General features: G+C 37.5%; 1 protein-coding gene across 1 annotated transcript in view; it reads right to left on the reverse strand.

Moving 5' to 3' along the window:
- Positions 1-12,187: 12,187 nt before the first annotated feature.
- Positions 12,188-25,918, reverse strand: part of Stip1 (Stress-induced phosphoprotein 1) — a 64,578-nt gene continuing 50,847 nt past the window's right edge. The window contains exons 9-11 of the mRNA XM_081765137.1: positions 22,972-23,075; positions 18,636-18,799; positions 12,188-12,629 (exon numbers count right to left, since the gene is read on the reverse strand). Of these exons, the coding sequence (XP_081621263.1) occupies positions 12,557-12,629; positions 18,636-18,799; positions 22,972-23,075 (341 nt within the window). The 3' untranslated portion in view covers positions 12,188-12,556. The remainder of the gene's footprint in view (positions 12,630-18,635; positions 18,800-22,971; positions 23,076-25,918) is intronic.

Here is a 25,918-nt window from a genome sequence, read left to right on the forward strand (position 1 = left end):
TATCTGGATTCTAGTTTTAAAAAATCCTTGGGTCGACTGTAAAAAAAGACTATTACGAAACTAAGTTTTTGTACAGTTAGGTGTAAATTTAAAACTCGATAAATTTCTTGTATAACTAGTATATCTTGAAAAATAAATGAATTGGACCAGTGTTTAATAGTTTTCATTGGTTCAAGTGGGTGGGGCGATGGGTCAATTGCTCCTCCTTTGGGTACGACCCGGGTACTCTAAATCGTCTCCTTAACTTTAAAAGCTTTCTGTGCATACAGAAAATCAACTGAAGAAATAATAAATTTACTCCTACCGCTTGTTGAAACTGAGACAAGCAAACTCGCCGAGAATAAAACCGGGACCACACATATAGAAGGCAAGTATATTTACCATTTGGCAGCGAAGAGGTAGCATTACTTGAATGTGAATTATATTAGTAACAACTATCAACTTGTGTAGCTTGCGTCATATACTGTATATAAGGAAAAGTTGATGACAAAGTATAGCGCGTTACATTTTAAAAGTAACTTAACTGATTGAACTCTAGACAAGATATTTCATGTTTTTGTTAAATTATGTTTTAATATCAATGAAATATTTTATCACTTTGCTTTTGATGTGCCTGTATTATTCAAAATTACCGAATTTCTAGTTAAATTCATTTATGAATGTTCACGCTTACGCTGTTAAGTTTAAGAAAACTTCAGTGTGTCGTTGTTTCCCTAATTAATACTGATTAAACGCTTTTACTGATATCTCCAACAGAACAGCAGAGTCCAATAATAGTAAAGAAAATGTGGCTTAATTGTTATTGTTATATATTTTCTCCAAATCTTTTCTCCAAACAAATCAAGGCACTATCTAAAGATTTAAAAACTAAAATTATAAAACAATTATTTTGCCTCCAGTGCTCTGTGCGTGCGACACATGAACTCTTACATTAAAGTAAGAAAGCACATTAAAAGCTTTCGAGAGCAAACTTTTGAGATCAATTTTTGAGGGTTCGATCCGACTCGGTTGGGTGAGCTGTTGGTTCGGCTTGATAGTGAATGAGCTGTGAGCCGAGCCGCTCGAGTCATTGACAACCCTAAACCCGGGCCGATCAGTTTTGAACATGTTTGGTGGTACCTTATAACTTTTAACAATTTTTGGTTCGAGCCCAAATACTTGCTCCTCCAGAATTCAAACCCAGAACTCGTAAACGATGTCCTTCCTTGTCTCCTAGACTTCTCGACGACCGAGACCGGCAGTCAATCAGTAAACAAATAATATATTTTTTAGTATTCGGATATGTTTATACATATTGTTCTAATATTATTATTTGTATCATTGATAATAATGACATTATGTCGAAAGAAACTTTTAAAAAATCCTTTCAGAGCCTGAGGATGAAAAGGAGAGAGAAACAAAGATTCTCCTTCAACGATTGTTCACCCACAGAATTTATATATAGAATTTATCTGGTCGTCTTTTCTGCATCATTCACATCCGCCCTAAAAATACTCCAACATATTTATGACAAGTCAGGTAGCCATCTTTTTCCATTTTTCTTTCTTTTTGGATAGTCGGTATTGTGGACATCTTTAATTGTATGAGTTCGTTTAGAAGCGGGCGGTAGAAATGTGTAATAAACCAGCATCCCCAAAGACCATTGACCTTGCCTTCGACTCGATCGTTCCCACCCTTCATTGAGAGAAAATTAGCGTAGAATTAAATTAGAATTTTCATAGAATGATTCAAACATAAATACAGCGTGTATCAAAAAGAATCATCCGGTTTTAAACAATATTATCTATTCTGTCTTTTCAGAGATGAGAGTGAACAACGTACTATTGGAAAGAGGAACATATCTAGTTGTACATGGTTTCCGCTAGGTAGCAGCAGTGTGCTTGGGTGAACGCCCACTACGGTTCTGGTTAAAATGGCATCTGGACAACAGAAAGCGTTTTGTGTACTACGTTTTGTGGAGTGCAAGTCAGTGATAACTGTTCAGCGTGACTTTCGTACTAAGTATGGTGTGGATCCTGCTACTGCACAGAGCATTAGACGATGGTATGAACAATTCCGAACAACAGGTTGTTTGTGGAAGGGAAAATCACCGGGACGTCCTCGAGTGCCCGACGCAGACGTGGAGCGCGTCCGTCAATAGTTTTACACGCAGTCCGCATAAAGGTAACCAAGAAAGTTCTGTCGCTTTTTGCGGAGGTCTGTGTTCCATTGGCTCTCACACCGTGAGTTGAATGGGGATGGAGATAAAACGAAGGTCAGTTGTTGGTGTGGGTATATCCAACATACTATCTGCTTGTGGCAGTTCAGTTACATCGTTAACTTGCGTAAGGGCAGAGTGAACACAGGACTTCCATAGAGCGCCATAAGGACGTGTATGCTGTTCGAGCTCAAACGGGTCAAACGACGCTGCAGCGGGGTGCAAGATATGCCAGGTCTTTGGTGAGAGTGTCATGACTACGCGGACAGTGCAACGGTGGTTTAACAAGTTTAAGGTCGGTGACCAGTGGCGTATTTAAGGGGGCTTCCGGGCTTAAGCTCCCCCGAAATTTTGGTTACTATATTAAAGTAAATGAACATCTGGCAGAATTTTCACATTTCCTGGAATAAAGTTAGCAAATCCCCCTCGAAACAAAATCGCCACTGACGGTGACGAAACACTAAGACCAACACATGTACAAAATGAAGATCTTCAGGCAGCAATTGAGGCGAACAGTGTCCAGACATGTGAGGAAATGGGACTACAATTCAATGTGAGTGGACAAACTATGCGGCAGCACCTCAGTCAACTTTGGAAGCACTACAAGTTGGGTCGGTGGATCCCACATGATTTGGTTCAGGGCCAGAAGGCAACGCGAGCAGACACCTGAGTTTCTTTGCTGTCTCGTCTGAAGGAGTCATTTCTGGACAGGGTGTCGACATGATGAGAACTGGGTCCGGTACGAAGCTCCACAGCGCCATCATCATTGGTTAGCATCCCATGAACCGGTTCCAAAACAGCCCAAACCAGCACTGTACCAGAAGGTCCTCCTGTGTGTTTGGTGGACTGCTCGCGGCAGCATGCATTGGGAATTGCTACCAGCTGGTCAAAGCATCAATGCAACTGTGGACTGTCAGCATTTGAGCAGTGTTCAAGAAAAACTCTGGAGCCAGCAATTCTGAATCGCAAAGGAGTCCTCTTGTTACAGGACAACGCTAAGCCCCACGTGGCTAGGATGACCGGGGACACCATTCTACGTCTTGGATGGGAAACTTGCATCCGTCATACTCCCCGGACACTGTTCCGTCCGATTATCACCTGTTCCATTCCTTGGACAATTTAGAGGACGCCAGTTCAAATCCCTAGTAGAGGTGCAAAATGTACTTGATACCTCCTTCGCTTTACGGCCCACGAAGTTCTACCGCGATGGAATCCATGGCCTTCCAGAACCTTGGCACAAGGTCGTTGATGCTGATGGGACTATTTTTGATCTTCCAGGTATGTTTTAGGTGACATCGATGTTCAAAGGTGATGGGTGAAAAAGCGACAGAACTTTCTTGGTTACCTTCACACACAGTGCAGCAATTAGGAAATGAGACTGGTACTGTAAAAAATGAATAAATAAGTGAAGTCAACTTACCTTGGTTCATTTAACTTAGGAACCTCATTTGTGCAGAAACAGTTTTGTTCGATCCAGTAAGTAATGGAATGGATTCTGGAAGTTCCGGACTGCAATGATGTTTATGATCATCACTACTTTCTGAATGGTGGAAAAATAGTATGTATATTATATATATAAACTTCAGTGATGCTTTTATTTTGGGGAAAAGAAAGTAATCACAGAATAACGGGTCTGGTAAGTTTGCAGGATGTGATAACACAAGCACTTTTTGGGGCCCAAAACTAACGAATAATCAGTGTTCCTATTCCACCGTTCAGGAATGGGACTCAGAATGTACACATAACTTACGTTTCCTTAAATCCTCCTTTATTATTTAGCGAAGAGTTTCCTTATTCATCTCCACAAGGTTGATGTTATCCTAAGAGTTGCATTTCGGTCATTCAAAATGGTATCCCGAACTTCGTCTATCATTTCAGTTATGTTGATAGACATGCTTGGACTTGGACGCTCATCACCTTTCACGGACACTCTGTTAGTACTGAATTTCTTATACTATGTAAAAATACTGCAACAAGAAAGGCAATTGTCCCTAAAAACCTCATCATCTCGAACATTTCTGTTGAAGTTTGCCCTAAGCATGCACAGAATTTGATATTCACTGTTGAAACCGTGACAATGTATCATAACACTAATCTATATTTAGCCACGTTACGCGTCACGCTGACGACCGGCCGAGCTAAAAATTTCTGCACGTGTTCAGACGCAAGATTCACTATGATAAACTTCCGTGCTGAAATTGATTTTTTTTAAAAAGTTTCTTTGGTAAATGTTTAGCAGAAGGGGTCCAGAAGTACATAAAAAATGAAAGACGCAAGTACTTATGAGGGTCACTACGAAAGTTTTGAGATCTGAAATAACTTACATACTTAAAATCAATTTAACACTTACATTTTCTCAAAGTATTCACCATTATACTGTACACACTTTTGCATCCTCGAAAACCAATTTTGGAAGCAGTGTTGCCAGTCTTTTTCTTCAAGTGTTGAATGTTCATTCTCGTAAGCCACTACAGCTTCTTCAGGGCTGCAAAATCTCTTCCCACGCATGCGATCTTTGATCCTGGGGAACAGAAAAAATCACACAGGGCCAGGTCAGGGCTATACGGCGGATGAGTCATAAGTTTGACCACCGTAGATTCTAAAAACTTAATTGTGATGTTGGCCGTGTGTGCGGATGCGTTGTCATGATGAAGCAGGATCCCACGCAATCCAGTTCTAGGACGCCGTTCCCGAAGCTTCGGGAACACTTTTGTGAGGCAAACAGTGGTGTACCACTGAGCAGTAACAATCCTTTGTTCTTCAAGTGGAACAGTTGCAACATGGCCACATTTGGAGAAGAAAGTTGCGACCACCTTCTTCCCCACACTTCGCGGTCGCTTCACTTTCATGGGTGGATTTTCGTCTGGAAAGATCCAAACTGTAGACTGGCGTTTACTTTGAGGGTCAAATTGATAGATCCAAGTCTCATCACCAGTAACAATGTCAGAGACACGTCGAGAATTGCCTCCATCAAATCTTGCAAGCATTTCTTCACACCATTCCACACGCATGCGCTTCTGCTGTTCAGTCAAAGTGTGAGGCACCCAACGAGATGAAACCTTCCTGAGCCGAAGATGATCATGAAGAATTTTTGTTACTGTTGGTGATCCAATCTTCACTGTAGATTCAATGTCCTTGAAAGTTGTTCGGGGATTTTCTCGAATCATTTGTTCCACAGCGGCAATGTTTTCATCTGACACAGCTGTTGCCGGACGTCCAGCTCTCTCTTCATCTTTAAGCGATGTCCGGCCTCTTCTGAATTCACCAAACCACCGAAAAATTGTAGCACGGGAAGGAGCAAGGTCCCCACATGCCCCCCTGCAAACGGTCAAGGCTTTGTGTCTCGTTCAAACCACTTTTGAAATCGTAAAGGATCATTGCCCGAAAATGTTCCATTTCGAGCTCCATTCTAGACAGCCGAATACTGCTCACATCAACAAACAAGTGAAGGCGATACGGCCACGCCGATAAGCGAGGCGAGTTGAAACTTGCTCCGCTTCTTCGCTCTGGATACCACTACCGAACGCAATTGTTGGAATTCAAATACTGTGCCACAACAATGCGTATTTCAAAACTTTCGTAGTGAACCTCGTAGAACTACCATGACCTAACGAAATCTAACAAATTAACAAAATATTAATAGAAATAAATGAAATTCTATAATTTTTTCGAAAATTATGCTGGACCCCATTACTGATATAATCTAACATAAATTAACCTAACCTAACCGTAACTAACCTAATGTGAACAGAAACTACCGAAATTGTAATGTGTGTGTTGCAGTTCAACATTTAAAAAAAAAAAAAAAAAAGTTTCATTGTGATTGTTAATCTTTATTTATCTTCTTCTGCCTTTAGGCTTTAGAAAACAATGAGAAATGAAAGTTAAATGAATGGTAAAAGGACAATATAAAACACTAATATCGTGCGTGGAATTCGAACCCAAGAAAACAATGTAGAGATTGCTAGCCAACGCCAACCGGCTTTAAGTTAACTGGAAATGTTTGACACATAAATTTTTAGTCTTTCGATTTGACAATTGACGAATGCCCTGAGATGGAAGAAGGGTCAAGCAGATACAGTTAGAGTACTTCCTAACGGAGAGGTGAAATTTATTACTGAACGATGTTCCGTTCGGTTTATTCTTAAAGAACAGTATCCCGATCACTTGTATTACATAATTTTATTCCTTGTAGCTGTTTCTAGTCGGAGAACACCGACTTCTAGATCGAGAAACTTGTTGACGGAAGCTTCAATTCACTCGAGTTCTGAAAATCTTTCACAAATTCGCCCTTCAATCCAGTGGTTCCACATCATCATTCCGCTTATCTGCGTCCACTATATTGAATTCGTGGAAGTTCTTTAGTTGATTTGTATTTTAAAGTGTGTTTTAAGCATCAAGGTTATATCAAGCATGGACCTACAGCTTAACGTACGAACGGAACTACAAGAGCTCCCACCGGGAATGGAATCCGGGTCGCATCGCTAACCATAGGCCCTATGAACACAAGGTTTCACGAGTTGAAAATTATATACATAAATGGTTTATAAGCAGTATTAGATCAGAGTTTGCTAAACAAAATCACAGAAGTCCAATAACAATGAAAAATAAAACAAAACTGCGAAGCATAATTATTACCGAAGTGAGTATTTCTTGCAAAACAAACAAACAAACAAACAAAATCAAAAACAAACAAACACACATACACACAGTGTATTTCAGACAGACAGGTTTTCTGATTTCAGACATAAAAGTTGAGAGGGCAATGCCCCTCAATTCTCCATTTTATGAGATTACAGAATTTTTTCGACTTAATTTTCTCCTGGTAAGTTTTCTTCTTGATTTGATAATTTTCTAAGTTTTTACGATTTGATAACGAAATTTACGGCTTATTCCAGATTTTTTAACATTATATAAAATTCACACTTTAGTGACCACCCTGTACCCAGCACATCATCCTTGACTATAGAGACCAAGTACTATTTTCTTGCACTGGAAAGAAAGAGCTTCAGTAGATGTCATTTATCGAGAAATGCAAAACCCAACTTTACTTTCTGTAAACTAATTTTTAAAAAATTCTCACGCCCTTTTCTGGTCTTCTGTCATTTCTAATCTGCTTCAAGCTACGGTTATAGTTCACGAATAACACATCTAGCTGTTTCATTGCATTGGCCTGTTAGTAGAAAATGAAAGGAAATCTTTGTTTAACGTCCCAAATTGCCCGTTATGCTAAGGGAGACGGATGATTAAAGCAAGTGAATGATGGAAGAAAGGATATTGAATGAGGATGTGGAAGGAAACGGGAGTGCCCCGATAAAACCCATGGATACGTTGTTTACCACAAACTTACTTGGCAGCAGATCGAACCAAGGATCACATGCACCAAAAGTAAACGGTCTATTGCTGAGCCATGTTTCCGACCCACTAGTAGAAACACAGACGCTCTTTTGTTTATCATTGAAATAGTGTTCGCTTTAGAATGTTTAAATGATGGAGAAACGAATTAAATTCATGTGGCATTTGGCTGAGTCTAATTGAAAACAATTTCTGAAGTTCTTGAAATTAAATTTATCTTGTATTTATTTTATTATTAGAGATTGAATTTGGGTGTTTTAAGATGGGCGATGCACGCAACAATATTCGTATACAGCAATTGTCACGGAATCATGAGTTACGAATTTATCTTTTTCTTATTTTTTGGTATTGTATTGTAGTCATAAAATAGGTTGTTTCGAGATCTTAATGCCAAAAAATGATGAATAATCTGTAAATTTAGAAGCCTAGGATCCTGAATCTTTGCTGTTAAAATTATCTGTATTCCAAATCACAAAGACTGTTTAGATCTATTTTATGTTAATGACTTATTGTGGAGTTTAGTACAGTGAATTTTATGAGACAAGAACGGGATTTGAGTAATCTTTCAAGATAGCTGCTGTACCTATCTGATATACTTTACACCCTCCATTCCGAAAGAAACCGAACTTTTGAAAACAAATAGTACCACTAGTGCCATCTGTTGTAATATTTTACCGGTAGATGGCGTAGTCCCTCATTGACAACTGGTATAAATGTCATGACATTTGGATGCACGGCAACAAAGTTATAGCGTTTCAACTGTCAGTGTGTTGTGTACATCGGTCGGAAAATGAGTTTCAAACAACGAGCTGCAATTGAGTTTTGTGTTAAACTGGGTAAAACTTTTAGTGAAACGCACCAAATGCTACAAAATGCATATGGTGATGAGTGTCTATCCCGTACGCAAGTTTACGAGTGGTTCAGGCGATTCAAATCGGGTAGACAGACGCTGGATGATGACGAAAGATCAGGCCGTCCCAGAACCGGATTATCGGAAGAAAACATCGAAAAAGTGCGTGAATTCTTCAAACATAACAAAAAATCGTCGGTGAAAGTTATTGAAATGGAATTAGGCATTCCTCAAACAACCGCATTCCGCATTTTGACCGAAGTTTTGGGCCTTAAGAAGGTTAATTCGCGGTTTGTACCACACAAACTCACCGAAGACCAAAAAGTTGATCGAATTGCGCATTGCAAAGACATCGTTAAAAGTGCTCGGCAGGATCGAAACTTCTTGAAATCGATTGTAACTGGTGACGAGACGTGGTGTTTTGAATATGAGCCCGAAACAAAGCGGCAAAGTGCTGAATGGAGAGCGCCGGATGAAGGAACACCCAAAAAAAAGTCGCTTGGTGAAGTCAAAAGTTAAGGTGATGCTGATTTGTTTTTACGATTCAAAAGGAATTATCCACAAAGAATTTGTTCAGCCCGGCCAGACAGTCACTGGAGAGTTTTACTTGGGCGTCATGAAGCGTTTGCTGGCAAGAATTCGTCGTATTCGGCCCGAATATCGCGAAATCGGCAGTTGGACTCTTTTGGACGATAATGCACCATCACATCGTTCGCGACTTGTAACTGACTTTTTGGTCAAAAATCACATTATTCGGTTGCATCATCCGCCCTATTCACCAGATCTCGCTCCGTGCGATTTCTATCTGTTCCCGAAACTGCATTTGGCGATGAAAGGAAAGTGGCACGCATCGATTGATGCCATTGAGAAGGCGACGACCGCCGTCCTAAAGACCATTCCAATAAAGGACATGGAGAAGTCGTTTGACAACTTGTTGGAGCGTGCAAATATGTGTATCGATGCAGAAGGGGAATACATTGATTAATTAAAATGATTTGTTCCAAAATGTACATTGCTTTTTTGTTTTTTTTAAAACGTTCGGTTTCTTTTGGAATGGAGGGTGTATATCTCTGATGGGTGTGGTTGATAAGTGTAATGTTATGTGGCATTGCGACAGTGAATAGTAAAATACTTACAACAACGAATTATGCTGAATTATGATAATGAAATTAGGTACTATGATCTTAATGATAGAACAAACATGTTCGACGAATTATAAATGTTAATTAGCTTCGAGGTTGTCCATATATTGCTATACGTTTGGACATAGTCTGTACACTGATCCCTGTTTCTTATTTAACACACGCTACTGCCTTGGTTTACAATCACTGTTGTTTACTATTGAAATATAAACTGTCTTGTTCCAGTGTATTGTGGATTAATCTCCTCTCCCTGCTAATAAACCTTTGGGACCATAAACGTTATTGTTTCAGAGATATCATAGTTCTCGTAAATTGTTTCATGTTACAGTTGTATCCTTTGCATATTCTCAGACTTTCTGGGGATTTCGTATCTGCACCCCCTTCCTGTCTTCTGAGGGAAGTTGGACTTTTTTCTCAGATTTTACTAGTCCTTTACTCCGGGAACGTAAAATACAAATAACGCTAGAATCAGTGTAAATAGTTGATGCGTAATGTGAGAATTCTTTACAAAATAACTTTCCCACGGCAAGAAACTTTCTCCTCTTAAACGTATCTGTATTATTTTCGGAAAGCAATGTTTCCGAACATATGTTGCTGTTTAGAGAATGAAGCCATTGACAGTGTGTAGAGAGCATGAATTTCATTTGCTTTTCACTTAGCGTTTGATTTACTTTCTTTAAAAGGATGGTACAGGAAAATCTTTAAAAGGATTTTCTGTTAAATATTTACAATATATAAAACCACGCAAAAATCCAGCACTCCTCAGTCCGGTCCGGAGGGTGTCTGATTTTAGAAGCCAACCTGTCCAAAATTATTATTAACTCGAACTTTAATTTCTGTTCAGCTATTATTACTGTCCAAAGACACATATCAATCGATAAATGAGATTGAGCTGAACTCGTAAAATATGCGGCAAAACAGTACTAAAATAACATCATTGACATTTATGTATTAATTTGTTGTGCAACAATGAAACGTAAGAAATGTTGTCACATGAATGTCAACCAAATGTTATTCAACATAAACTGTAAATTTAAGAGGAATCGCACCAGTACATCATGTATTCAAAATGTTGACCATTACGTCGCACATATGCTTCATAGCGATCTTATAGATCGATGAACACGAGTTAATGGGGCAACAAAACAAATTATCAAATGTTGTCTCTTAACTCCGGTATAGTGTTAGGGGGGTTATCTGTTCGGAAAATTGCTTCCTTCAGCCTATCGCATATGTAGGCATCTGGAGCTGTGAAGTCAGGGGAGTGGGAAGGATATGGAAAATCTGTTCCACGGGAAATCAAGCGATCAAACTTTTCATGGGTAGAAGAGCAAGTGACTCATTTACAGTGTGGGAAATAGCTCCGTTTTGCTATATCCATTGTTGTTGTAACGACAGATTTTTTGGTGCGGCAAAAGCCGTGCAAATCATGCAAGAATGGGTCAATAATCAACTGTCAATAGATATAGTGATTAAGGTACAAATGGCTTTCATCACTGAACCATATGTTGCTGATGAAATCATTTTCATATGTCATAACTAACACTCCAGAGCAATACAATAGATGTGCGCGCTCATCTGCAGTGATACGCTGCATCAAACCGTACGAGCGGAAATAGAGATCGACAATATATACCTTTTCCTCTGTTTTGAGTAACATTATCTTCGCGCCAACTGTACACTACACTAGTCCACACATAATTGAGCATACATGTGGCGCTCCTGCGCGCCATCTGTAAGCCAAGTTCAGAACTGTTTTTGCTGCATACTGTACTTTTCGAGGAAAGTTATTTTTATGGTGGTAAAAATTATGTCATTCATTGCTAATCTTATGCAGCTGATAACTTTTATTCTGCTCAAAGATAGATTGTTTATGTACTGAATATGAAAAATATACACCATTACGAAGCAAATTGTATCTACTGTCGTTTGATTTGTTGTAAGAGTGGAACACACATTCATAATTCTAACACATATACTACTTCTAAATTTCAAATTAAGAACTATTTAGAAAATAGACAATAATAATCCTGACTGAATGGGTTTGGCAAATTTTTGTTTCTGTGGCAATGAACCTTCTGGCTTCTTCGGCCACACACTGAAGAGTTTGCGAAAGAACATACAAGCCTACCTGAGCGTCCTAAGCTTTCTTCATCGTCATTTTATCAATATAATCAAGTAAAATCTATGCAACAAGGTAACAAACTGGAAAATTTTCAAGATTAAGTCCATATTTTAAATTCTACATTATCATGAATTTTCTTATCATGAAGAAAAAAATTCAACTTAACTATTATTATTATTGTTATTATTAATTTCAATACAATGGCATAATATAAAAAGACTGTGCTATAATTTTATAGCACCTTACATAGCATTAGCTGAACTATACAACGAAGTTCGAACAGTTTTTTTTTTTCTTTCTTCAAGTCTAAGAATTACTTTCAATTCGAACAAAACCACATACAAAAACAATAAATGTCAACTAAGCCAATACGATGAGGTAATGTATATTTCCTTCGCTTTCATTTTGAAAGATCTTACATCAAACTGAGAAAATATGAATTTCAGAATGAGCTTGACAGCTAGCAAAGTACACGCAGGTTAGATCCATTACACAGACATCCGATAGCTTTTCGTCTATTTATTTTTTTTTTTTTAAACGTCCAAAATAAAACAATGTTGTGAAGCACTAAGAATGCTTCTGAAAGTGTTCTGGAATTGTAAGCGCCGTTCGTTTGATTTTATTCTTGACTTAGCATAATAGCAAAAGTGTAAACGATTTCCCTATTCACCATAGACAGTTCAATTAAGAACATATATTGCTGAATTTTCTCGAAGGTTCATGTCCACTACAAAACAAACCAGCTTCATTACACATTACAGTTCTGATGTTTTCAACGTCACAACGCAACTGTCGAAACAGGCCAATCATTCTTTGCGACTCAAGACTCATGGTTTGGTTATAATTTGTGGACAAATAGAACTTTTTCAGCAGTGATTTCCACTCCTTTAATGAATGGCTATTAACCCTGACTCTAGAAGTTTCTGAATTTTGGCAGCAATATCCGGATTCTTCAAGTGGCTGTAAACAAAGGAAGAAAAACACATTACTATGTTTCATACCCTATTGTGTAGAAAGAAGTTTAGTAACTTAACGATAAGATTTGAACCCTGTTTTAATTAAACAACTTATTTTTTTATATAATAAAATAAAGTTTACTTCTCCTTTTCGTGCGTTTTTTATTGTATTATTCAGTCAATATTTCAGCACCACAAATTTCAGATGCCTCCCTCTGGACCAATTAAATTAAAAGATTCTAAACCAAGTTGCTACGTAGAATTACATTTCCATTTTTTTTTCTTACCTTTGACCTGAATCTTAACTGGCACTATCGAGTCCTGTTCTTAACCTATAACAACAAAATTTCAACACTATATGTGGAAAATGCAAGTTTAATCAGTTGCTCATCGCTATCAATCTTCAACTGTATTCATTAAGTTTCAAGAGTAACTTATCAAGCGTATTAACAATAATTATTGTTAATTTTTATAATAGTGTTGAAGTTTTATAGTTCAAGATTAATAACAGGACTTTCAGTGCTTTAGCAGCAATTAAAATTCAAGTCAAAACTACTGGAAGCACCAAAAAAAGTTTGAGAATGTAATAACACGTAGCAGCAATTTGGTTTAAAATCTAATTTAGTTGGTCCAGAAGACGGCATCAGAAATTATGAGCAAATACAGGGTGTCCATAAAGTCCTGCAGGAAAGCAAAACTCTATAACTTGGAAACTACGTAACGTATTAACAAATACTTTTAGGTGTGCTTGCAGAAAGGTCCAAAGTTTTGTTTCAGCTAGTTAAGGTTCACCGCCAAACCTCCAATTGTGCACCATTCACGTCCAAACACTCTTGCAGTCTTTTTGGGAAACCCACAGCCAGTAATCACAAGGCGACAAATCTGGTGATCTTGCAGGCCAAGGTGTGGGTCCTTTTCGGCCAATCCATCTCTCCTTAAATTCTTCGTTAAGAAACTATCGAACTTGAAGGGCATAGTGCGGCGGTGCCCCATCCTGTTGCATGTGGACCTCACTAAGGATACCTAACCTAGTAAGTTCTGGCAAAAGGAATGTATGTAGCATGTTCAGATAATTCTTACCATTTACCGTCTCTTCCTTGAAGAAAAAAGGGCCGATAATGTGGTCCATTGAAACAGCACACCGCACATTGACTTTGGGACTACCCCGCTTGTGCTCCTCGAATTCACGTGGATTTTCAACCCCCCAAATTCGGCAGTTGTGCCCGTTCATTTTTCCCGACACATGAAATGTGGCTTCATCTGTAAACAGAAATCGAGACAGGTCACCATCTACTTGTAAGCGGGTAAGCATTGACTCACAGAATTCCATTCTTATGTCACAGTCTTCCTCTATCAGCTCGTGCACAAATTTTAACTTATAGGGCCGGACCTTCAAATTCTTGCGTACGATTTTGTGTAAACGTTGACTTCGATATTCCCAGTTCCAATGACCTACGTTTAAGCGACTTCATTGGACTCCTGGCTACGCTGTCCTGCAACGTGTGAATCACATCGTCACTCGTTCCTGGCCTTCCACTACGTGGTAAATCTGACACTTCCCGTTTCTTTGAACTTCTCGTACCACCTCTTGATACTTGTTTCTGCTGGGAGTGTTTTCCCATACGTTGTTTGGAACTTTCTCCGCACTGAAACGGAAGATTTTAATTCCACAAACCACAAAACACATTATGCCTTTTCTTTAACAGACGCCATCTTAAGCCACGTGATTACCAGCCCAAACGTCATCGAGAATTGTGGCCAGAACAAAACTTTAAACTTCCCTTCTTCCAACCCCCAAAATTTACACACTTAAACGTAACGGTTTCGAAGTTTCTTGCAGGACTTTATGTACTCCCTGTATTGATTTAAGCATGAAAAGGTAAATTTACTTTATTATACATTAATACACAACCACCTAAGTCTGCACAAGCAATATGAAAAACTTATTTTTAGTATTCAGCAAAATGTGATTTTTCTGTAGTCCAAAGTTTCTTGAAAGGATCCGGAAAACAATATTCACTTTAATATGAGCTAAGCAATTTGCTGCAAAGGATATCAAATTGAGGCAATTATCATTTAAAGTGCTGCTCATATTCCAGAATCTTTACTCCCAGTCACGACACCTACGTCTACATACATGTTTCAGTATAAACTGTTCTAGTTTCACAATCTAATCTATATTCTGTTAAATGAGGCGGACGGGATATCCTTTAAGTGAACATGACAAATTAAGTTGAATGTGAATCACGATCTGTCTGCAATGCCAAGATGACACGAGCGAACGCCTATTGTAAGTTTAGTGATCAGCGTAAAGTTATGAGGAGCCGGATGGTCATTATACAGAGATCTCGGGGCTATGACGCTTAAGTGTTCTACTCATGGTGTACACAGTGGGAGGGAGGTTTCCCCACAGAAGGATCTTTCGGACCGCTGACTGTCTGATGAGATATCAACAGCCAGTATAGTGAGAGCTACCACTGTCCGTTCCCCCACCACCACTACCAACATTTTAGTACACGAATACTAAACACGCTTGCTGAAGTCGTTTTTACGTTCCTTTTACAGGATTACTCCTGACAGTTGCTTATCGCAGAGAACGTTTTCGTTAGTATCGGCACAGACCGTAGTGGCGATACGAATGGAGGAGTGATATTCAGCAGTCATTTGTGTGACACAGTGACGGTTCTGTGCGTGACCGCAGATATGGAGATGAGAGAGAAAATTCAATGTATGTTCACAATCACTACATAGGATCCACATATACACTTGGCAATCTAGTATGGGACCAGTTACCCATCTTCCAACGTCGTCACACAGCATCAAGGATAACGAGCGTTTCATATTCTTCATGATCAGTATTTATTATTAACTCCTGTTAACTGGCTCGTTAATTTACGTGTACATTTTTTTTTATTACATTATTATTGCTTCGTTCTTTTAGTCACATTAGTTTTATCTTCCTTCGTTAAAGCTCTCTACTATGAACTTGGCGTCAGTATCACATACCTGGATTCCAACACGGCTTTCATCAAGATGATTCACAGCTACCTCTAATCTTTAATTTTTCGTTGCTCTTCTTCTAACTTCTTTCCCTCCCCTATTTGATTAAGAGTTTAGTGCTTACGAAAATGAAATAATTCAGTTTAACGTGCCACGTTTATGCCTGTTAGGCTAAGGGAAGTGGATGTTTAAGGCAAGTAAATGATGGAATTGGTGGAATAAGAATGTGGGAGTACTGCGAGAAAACCCACGGACATGATGTCCACCACAAACTTATTTGATCGGGGATCGAACCAGGGACCCCACCCACTGAGCCCCAGTGCAACGAAGATTGTCTATAGTGTACACTTCTTAGTATGCATAATTATCGACCTACTATCGTAGACTATGACCTGTCCCCTAACAGGATGCACCTCTTGCATCCCATTTCCATACAGCAACGATCTGAAATGGAAGGGTGTAATGAGATGTCGGTAGTCGTCCACTGGTATAAGCAACTAAGGTGCGTGTAATGCAGTCATAAATGCCGAGATGCTAACTTACGAAAGTAGAGAGAAGGGGGGGGGGGGGTTTAAGAGGCTGGACCTCTCGTTTTACAGTGTCCCACATGTGTTTAACAGAGCTGAGATTCGGAGAGTATATAGACCATGAACATGTTGAAAGTCTGTACAGTGTTCTTCGAACTATTTATTCTCTGCACAGAAGGTCAACGTTAGGTGGATTATTATTATAACTTATTATTAAAGACCGGCAGTTGTGGTAAAATTAAATACCAAAAATGGCAAAATAAATTTTAAAGATGACACTACAAGATGGCACTTTATACTGCAAAAATTATATATTCCTTGCATTTTTATGTCCATAATTTACCAAATGCTAACATTAAATGAGTTAATCAACATCAGGATTGTAAATTACACTATTAATAAATATGTCTGAATAGTTCAGTAACCAAAACACATCAAAACGAAGAAAATTACGATCACATAAATATAAGTATCATGAACATAAAAATGAAGAGAAAATATCCTAATGAATACCATGACCAATAACTACGTAACTCAGTTCATATTCCCCACCTCGAAACTTGATAAAGCACATACAATTATGTACCATACAACACACAATTCACTTCTGATTACACAATATCACAAACAGTTTTCTTTAGGTTTTTAATGCACAAGTTATGTCGTATGTCCGTTGAGTTTGAGGTTCAACATATATTGATTTGACAGGATTATATATGAAGCACGTTATCATAACCTTGGAATTAGTATCAACATCAAGTATATTTTCCATGAATTTGATTGATCGATAACACATTCTCTCCCGTAAGGAGCGTTAAATTACTTATCTCACAAGTGATCAATATTCCACGACAATGGTAAGCAATGTAACTTGTATTTTCGGTAGATTAACAAAACTTTAGCAACAACCACAAAATGACAATATATGACATTTTGCTACAATTGTTGTCTTTTGTGACACTGGACGAGTCATGAGTTCGCTTACAGCCATCATGCGACCTACTTCTTGCTATGTAAACATGCCCCATATCACACGCCCAGCAGTATCAGCCTGTAATGTTGACATCATGCAGGAGGGATCCAGCATCTCATGAAGTTTCTACCCAACACGTCTATCACAGAGTGGAGCAAAAATAGTTATTTATCTGACCACAAGACCTTTTTCCCGTTTCTCTTTCCCATCGTCCAATCTGCATGTCACTGCTGTTGCTGAATCTAGGTGAAGAGCAAGTGACACTGAATGCGTCTACTGAAAAAAACAGACACGATAGTACACGGCGAATGGAAACAGGATATATGGTTTTGAGTTGACAATGGTTCCGTTGTATTGGGTAGTCTGCTACTGCATCGTGCTGCGCCTGAGTCGGTACCAGTCGCCAAATGTGACCTTTACTCCGACTGTTAGCCTTGCGCAATCATATACATTTCTGCGATGGTTCGTCACTTTCCATTACTGACACGAAACTTGGCACACTTTCAATACTACTGTTCTCGAACATCCCACTAGTGCAGTAATTTGTAGTTTGGGCGATCGACAGCACTAAGCCCGTGATACGCCACAATTTGACCTTTGTCAGTGATAAATCTTAGCACTTATTCGTCATGCGCGAACTCTCACTACTGATTGACTTCAAAGGTCTCTATACTCCGTTACCACGTTCTAGTGCGTCATTTGGACTCGAACCAGACCTACGCGCACTAAAACGTGAGCATCTTAACAGTTTGGCATGATAAAAGCTTACACAGAATGCACATGTGTGTAACTTATCTGTTTCTCAGAACGTTCACAATCATATGCCAACTCTTCACTAAAATTAAACACGTTCAGACATCTAAATGGACGCGTATCTATGTTTCTTTGCACTTATTCCCATTTAGTTTCTTTGTTGCTGTTCACATGAAGAATAAAATAACGTTTTAAGCCAAATAAAAAATGTTACTGATGGTGCAATTTGAACACTGTTTGCCTGGTTGCCAATCACATGTTTCCCTAATGCACACACTTTGGTTTGGTTTGGTTTTGGAGTTCAGCGTCCTAAGGTTATCCACGGAGGCTAAGGGAGACTGATGAATGATAATAGTGCAATGAAGGAAGGAAGAAACGAGAAAACTCACGCACACAGTGTTTGTCTACCACGAAGTTAATTTGGCGGGGAACTGAGATCGAACTACGGACTCTACATACCAGAGGTGAACGCTCTATCACAGACACCGTGGCTCCTGCTATACACTTATTTTACCATGTACCATAATATTTTTTTAGCGGGCTCTACTATCAAAATGAGACCTCGGAGAGTAAAGGTCATATTCATTTATTTCTCCTATAGTATTACTACGTGCTGAGTAGGGCGCAAGTTTTAGAAACCCTCATATATAGAGAGAGAAAGAGAGAAGAGAAAAGGAAAATATAGACTGATATATGTAATACATTTGTTTCGGAAAATAAATGTGTCTGTAAGATGAGCTAACAAAGTAATACGTACTCTTGTAATGCCTTCGGATCATTCTGCATCTGTTCCAGAATTAATCTCATGGCTGGGTCTCGGAGAATGGATTGCACTTCAGGATCAGCCATTGCACGTTTTCTTACTTCTTCGGGATTGGAATTTACTGCTACACTGCACGTTCTATATCCCTCCAATGCTTCCTGAAACACAGAAGTTCAATTGCTTTTTAATACTACAGCAGTGGCAATGTAAAAATAATTATAAGTTTAAACTGAATTCTTTGGGATATTATAATTCATAATAAGTTAACCTTTTTTTGCGTTAGGAGGAGCGATGTGTAATGAGTTGAAGTAATCGCAAAAAATTTTAAAAAATAAGTTATAATCTAATTTCATAGCTTATTCAGACTAGTAGTGCCAAATGTGACCATTAATGAAACTATTATTTCAACTGTAGGAAGGGAGATTGGCTAGTCATCGAACCGGTATAATTTTATCTTTGTGAGTGTATTAAATCATTGCAATGGAAGAAAAATGTATTTCGATTTTGAGAGAAGTGATTCGAGTTGTTGTAAACTACAGAAATTAAGTAGTATTCAAACCTACAATGTGTGGCTTTGAACATGGTATATTATATATGAACTTGTAAGTTACATATAATAACTTAAATGTGATATGTTTCTAGTGACCTGATATTCGGTGAGTTATTATTCGTATTCTTATTGTATTTAGAAATACCTTTCCACTGTTACCTTTGTTAAATAAATCCATAACTGAGGTATCTTTAGTATATGATTTCAATATAATGTCTTGGATCTCTTGTTGTCATTATCCTACACTGTGCATTCAATGAATATCAAACTGCGACCTGAGATCGTACACCTTATGATTAAAAAAAAAAAAAAAAAAAAAAAAAAAAAAAAAAAAAAAAAAAGGAGTACTTCGATCCTCAACGGTATTAAAATGTGGAAATGTACTCTGTAGTTATGTCCTGCGCGAAGACGAAGGGCTGGATATTCATGAATATCTTAACACGCGTTACACAATTGACTTAATTTGGGAGACTTTGGTTCATAGTGGCTTCTCATAGTGTTTCCAGCTCAAGTTCTTGAGAAGTATTAACAGGTCACTAAATATTCGTATATGATTAACACAGAAATGGTTAAGTTCAAATATCAGTAATTGGCAATATTGGTATCTGGAGACAAGATTGGTTCTACCCACCTGATGCAATGGAGAAAATAACACTGTTACCTTAGTTTCTTCGCAGTAAGGCGATGTTGATTTCTCACCAGTTACTTTATCTCAAATGCAGATGTTCACTTAGAAAAGGAGAGCTTTCTATCTAAAGCGCAAGAAAGAGAATTCACTATCTATATAGTTTTTTTCTGCTTCTTATGACAAAAGAATATATATCAAAAAATGAGTTTTGATTTTAGTCAAATTGTATAGTCTGAAACAAGTTACTTTATGAAATCTTTCCAAGCGGTTGCATTTTATTTTAATCCTACAACACCAGTGAGGCGGATGACCACCGAAATTGGCCTTCAATGCGCGGTACATGCAATATATAAATATATATATATGGCTTTTTTGGAAAGGAACATGGTGGTATCAACATGTGAAGCACATTTCATACTGAGGTAATGTGGTGTTCATTAGTTCCCCCTTGAATTCAGTATTCAAAGCCATTCTGTTCGATTTGTTCGACGAGTTCAATTCCGAATACATGTTCAGGTAAATCAGACTAAAACATGTTCAAATTATTTGTGTATGAGAGTTGATAACAATGATTTAAAACAACAGGTTGAAACAAAACCGTGAATGTTTATTGTGTTACATATGTTAAAGAAAGAAGCAACGTAGGTTAGTGTTTCGTTTTTGAGAAACTGAAAATATATAAACAAAAAATATTGCTGTTTGAATTGTATCCTTTTTGAAAGCTGTATAATACTGAAGTATAACAGTTCTCAACTTCATCGCCTGACGAAGGTAACAGATGTACTTAAAATTATTGGAATATAGAAGTGTGTGTTGGTTACGTTCGATACATGACGCTTACACTGATACGGTTCATTTTACATGTCCTTATGCAATGCCGACATTATGAAGGAAGGAATCTTGGTCTTTACGTCACACCTTCCGTGCCATACTATAGATGGTGAGTTACGTTGATGGCAAACAACTATGCCTATGCCAATATGATAAAAAATTCCGTACTTACATACATTTATAATTCCGCTTTTTACTGTAATTCGAGGACACAAATTCAATACACTATTGTTTAACATATTCGTTCATAGGATCAATTAAACTCATAGTTAATACATAAATTTGCTTATATCTCAGGCATTATCGGTAACAGGACTTTATTTTTAATATTGTGTAAAAACTCAGTACAATTCTGTATAAAATGTTCAATTTATCATTTTTTGTGTAATACGCATGTATCTATATGAAAGTGCTCTCGTGGGTGATCGAATCACGAAAATACGGCTGAATAGTTTGAAATGAATTTTTCGGATATAGTTATCAGTTACAATGAACTGGATTTTATAATGTTACTTTGATTAAAAGGCGCATCCTAAGAAGACTACGGGGGATTCAAAATTTATGCCAAAAATACAGTATTTCAGAGCACATTAAGTTAGCATGATCATACCAGCACTACAAACTTATTTGCAATAAGAGGCAGTGTCTCAGTGTTTCTTAAGATTTCAGTTTTGACGGGAAAGAGAGATTTTCTATAATTAATTCCTTCATTTTGAAACCAACGCCATCTGTTGCTTGTGATCACATCACGGGGAAACGGTTAAACAGTTCGACATGAATTTTAGAACTCGACCTGCTTTTTTAGCACTTTACTTTGATTATAGGGCGTATCCTACAGTAAGAGGTAAAGAGATTCAAAGTGTAATCTAACATAGACTAAAATACAGTTTTTATCATTAAACTTTCATTGAAATGTGTATCCAACGAGGAGAAGATAGTTTAAGTATTTTCCATAAACTTTTTTTCTCCGTGCGATGAACGGGCATTTCAACTAGTGTATAATTAAAAATAATAATAATAAAGTCAACGTACCTAGCATATTCTTGCTACTTAGAAACCTTAAAATCCTCGAATGTCTTTTAAAGAACAAGTCACCTAGTAGTCGTAGATCAATTTGCACATCTACATTCCGGTACTTCAAATCTTCATCCACATATTAAACTTCTTGGAACAATAAATATTCACTGGAACGAACATTAGTAAGAATGTCGGTAACTGAACAAAGGCGAATAAGTATGGCGATGTAATTCTGAATATATACAGTTCGTTACAAGCAACTACTTTCTGTTTTGTTCAGTGATCGGCAGTATTACTACGGTTTATTCCAGTGAATATATTGCAGTGTTTAAAGTTTTGTTTACATTTGATGTGGATGAAAATTTCCGGTACTAGAATCTACATGTGATCTATGACTTCTAGGTTATGTCTACTTTGAAAAAACACCAGAGGGTTTTAAGGTGTTGAAATAATGAGCGTTATAAACATAAATCCTACGATACACAAGATACATACACTTCAATCTCTTTTATTGAACAATTTTGTAAGATCAGCGTTTTTTTTTAATATTTAAATATAAGAAATTATTACTAAAAATAATTTTAAAAAGGCAGTAACCTGAAAAAGTTCTCGAACAGTGCAACTGTTCAACATGTGTTCATATGCGGATATTACTTTTTAATTATCTTAGTAAGAAATGACATGTTTATTAAGAAATAAATGTTTGTAGTATGATATATATTCAGGTATTTTTGCTTTATGTTCAATAATATTTGAGTTACAAGTAAATATTTATATTCCAACTTTGAGGTTAATATTTTCGTGACTCCATGCATTAATTTGTTTAACAACAGTTTAATTGGATTTCACACTTTCAAGTAAGTACAAAAAGCGCAATTAGAAATTTATCTAAGCGTGGGTACTTTTACCATTGCCGTAAGCCGTAGTTCTTTATAATTATCAGAATATAATTAACAATTCAACGCCAGGATCTGAGATAGGAAGTTAAAACTCTTTAAATATACGTTAACGAGATTACCTTCTAATTTAAACTAACACATGAAGGGATGAGAGCCAAAGTGGCCCATTTCTACTTTAATGAGAAGAGAAATATCGGAGATCAATACTCGCTTCCATACCGCTAGTATGCGGTAACAGAAATTTTCATACTTTATGATCCGGAATAAATATTTCCGGAGCAGCCGAACTATATAGATGCAGACACATCCAATACAGTAGTAAGATCCATGCTCTCTTAGTTTTAATTGGTGTACAGTTGGTTCATCCGACTCTCAATTCTTCATGTTTAAGACGTAAATACTTACGGCATTTGTTGGATCTATTTCTAGAGCCTTTTGGTAGGCAGTTAAAGCTTTACTTGACTGTTGCATCCCCTGAAGGATTTTTCCTTTTCTTATCCAACCTTTAACTGAAATGTACAAAGAAATTAAGTTAGATTCTTGTTTTAAGAGTTAAATTAAAAGATAAAAAAGTAATAATACATGTATGTGTTACAGATCGAGAATACAGTGATAAGTTTCTTTAACGCGGTTACTTTGCAGTGGGAAAACTCTTGAAAGTATTTTCTGATTTACACACACAGGCAATTTGCTTTAAAAATGCCTTGATTCATAAGCTCGAAAGAAAAAAGCGGAATAAAGAAAAGAAGAATATTGATTACGAAAAAACATTTTTAAACATGGATGTACAATTGTCAACAAAAGAATATGGACAGTCGATTGACACAGATGGAGCAAGTTTGACAGATATCCAAGGTTGTGTAATCTCGACGTGCGAAAGAGAAGCACAGCAGGCAGAAGCCTGTGCATTGGAGTATATGCTACCACAATACAGCAACATTCTGGGAGGCGAACGCCAATAATGCAACTAAGAAATGATGTTTTTTCAAGAGGTTTCACCGTATCTACGAAAGATCCCAAAGCCAAAACGTACAGCTTATATGGTTCGTCAATTTCACTTAATGATCAGCAAGGACAATCCCCCTACACAAAGAGTCTCGCCAGGAGTGTGAGAAGGTCCAAAACAAGTGTGCATGAATTACCAGTCAGGATTTACAGCTGGAAGTGAAACAGATACTGGACCCGTTGCATACATAGCCGATATACTAGGTGAAACTAGCATTTAGAATATATCGTATATTCGGATATTCCTGCGAGATGCTACATCGATTAACTTCTGTGCATTTGGGCACTTTGAATAATAATAATAACAACAACAATCATAGGGTTCCCACTCATTTTCCAAGATCAAATTCCCTGACTTTTTCAGGTTTTCCAGGTTACTTCTCAGAAATTTCCAGGTACACCGTTTTGTAGCACATATTTGTATCGGTGCATAATTAAAAAAAAAATGAAATGAAATCTTTCATTGAGTTTTATGTCCCACGGTTATGCCGGTTAGGCTAAAGGAGACGGTGATGATGAGTAATGGATGAAATGGTGGAATGAAGAAAGTGGAAGGAAACGGAAGAACTCCGAGAAAACCCACGCCCACGGTGTTTGTCCATCACAAAGTCCACTTGGCGGGGGCTGGGATCGAACCCGGGACCCCAAGCACCACAGGTGAACGCTCTACCACTGAGCCACCGCGGCCCCTGGTGCATAATTAAAGTCCAAATCTAAAAGATACGGTAAGTGGATTTCAATCACCATGAAATGGATTATCCACATACATAGATTACTATCATTATGGAAACAACAGAAACATTTCATAATTCCATGAGAAAATAAAGATCATAGTTGCATGAAAATAGATTCATTACAAAATTTCAATGTATTCTTTTCTTAAACTGCTTTGAACATAGATGGCACATTAGCTTCCAAATAATTTCAAAAACGATCTAACATTATTTTTCCATCCCAGGAATCTGAATCATCTCATCTTTAAATACTAACAACAAGAAAAGCAAGTACATTCATATAGTAACAGGGCACACTGGATTGTCTATTCTCAAGAATCATGTATCACTATAAAAATATTAGAGATTTTATTCACTTTTGTAAAAAAAACATGTACAAGTGCAGAAGACACTGACTTTCCACATTAGAATGCAGAAGAAGAATTAGATATATATATATATAAGTGGAAATATTAAACCACTGGCTCCAGTAGCAAGAATTGCCACCTCTTTCAAGCATTTGTCATTACATAAGAAATGCCTGCTGTAGCTAAATGAAATTTAAACAGTAAGTTATGAAGTTCCCCGACTTTTCCAGGTATTTAGACATTTTAGTGAAATTCCCTGACTTTTCCAGGTATTCAGACATTTTAGTGAAATTCCCTGACTTTTCCAGGACTTTTAGTGCTAAGCTGGATTCCCTGACTATTCCAGATTTTCCAGGTGAGTGGGAACCAATAATAATAATAAATAATAATAATCATCATGATCATTAAAAAAAAACGTCCACACACACTGCCTAATTTGTGGAACGTGTGCCCGAAGTTATGGACAAAATTGATTAGACTGCTTTCAAGTATACTCAAACAAAATCATCTTAAATGGAAATTTCAGTTTTGAGCTGTTGCTTTCTTTTACCTCTTGTATTAATACGAACGGTAGTTTCTTAAAAACAACAGTACTTAATCAGTGAACATAGCTGCCTTCAAGAAATGCGGTGAACTTTTCCGGTAAGAACCTGCAACTAAGAAGGACCTGTGGAAAGCTACAGTCAAATGGCCAAAATTATACTCCTTATAAATATTACAACGCATATTAATGTGTCCATACATTCTTTTAAAAACTAATAGCACATGTGAGCTAAGTTACTTAATTACTTTTAAGTGTTACATTTTGTTCATCTGTTTGTCTATGTGTTATTGCGCTTAAGAGTATTCTTACTTTCCCATTTTACTTTGTCATTTTCAGTAGTCTACTGCCATAAATTTCAGTCAATGTGAGAAACACGAGGAGCCGCTCAAAAATTCATAGCCTAACCCAGAAAGAGTGCCGGTAGAAAGATGAAACTGTGCAGTTTTAAAGAAGATATCTCTGTATGTACAAATACCAATTTTTGTATTAGTAACAAAATTCTTATTGTGTTTTTCAGGCCCTTGAAGTGATCATGTGTGCCCAACCAACGAATTTCACGAACATCGAGATCCGAGTTGTCATGAAATTTTTGTTCCACCAAGGAAAATCAAAGCAAATTCATGTGGAAATTAGTGAAACATTAGGAACTCTCCTCCGTCATATTAAGTGGTGAAGAAGTGGGTAGCATAGTTTAAATGTGACGATTTCTCAACACATGATGC

Source organism: Thermobia domestica, chromosome 7, assembly GCF_964235325.1.
Source record: "Thermobia domestica chromosome 7, izTheDome1.hap1.1, whole genome shotgun sequence".
Lineage (NCBI taxonomy): Eukaryota > Metazoa > Arthropoda > Insecta > Zygentoma > Lepismatidae > Thermobia > Thermobia domestica.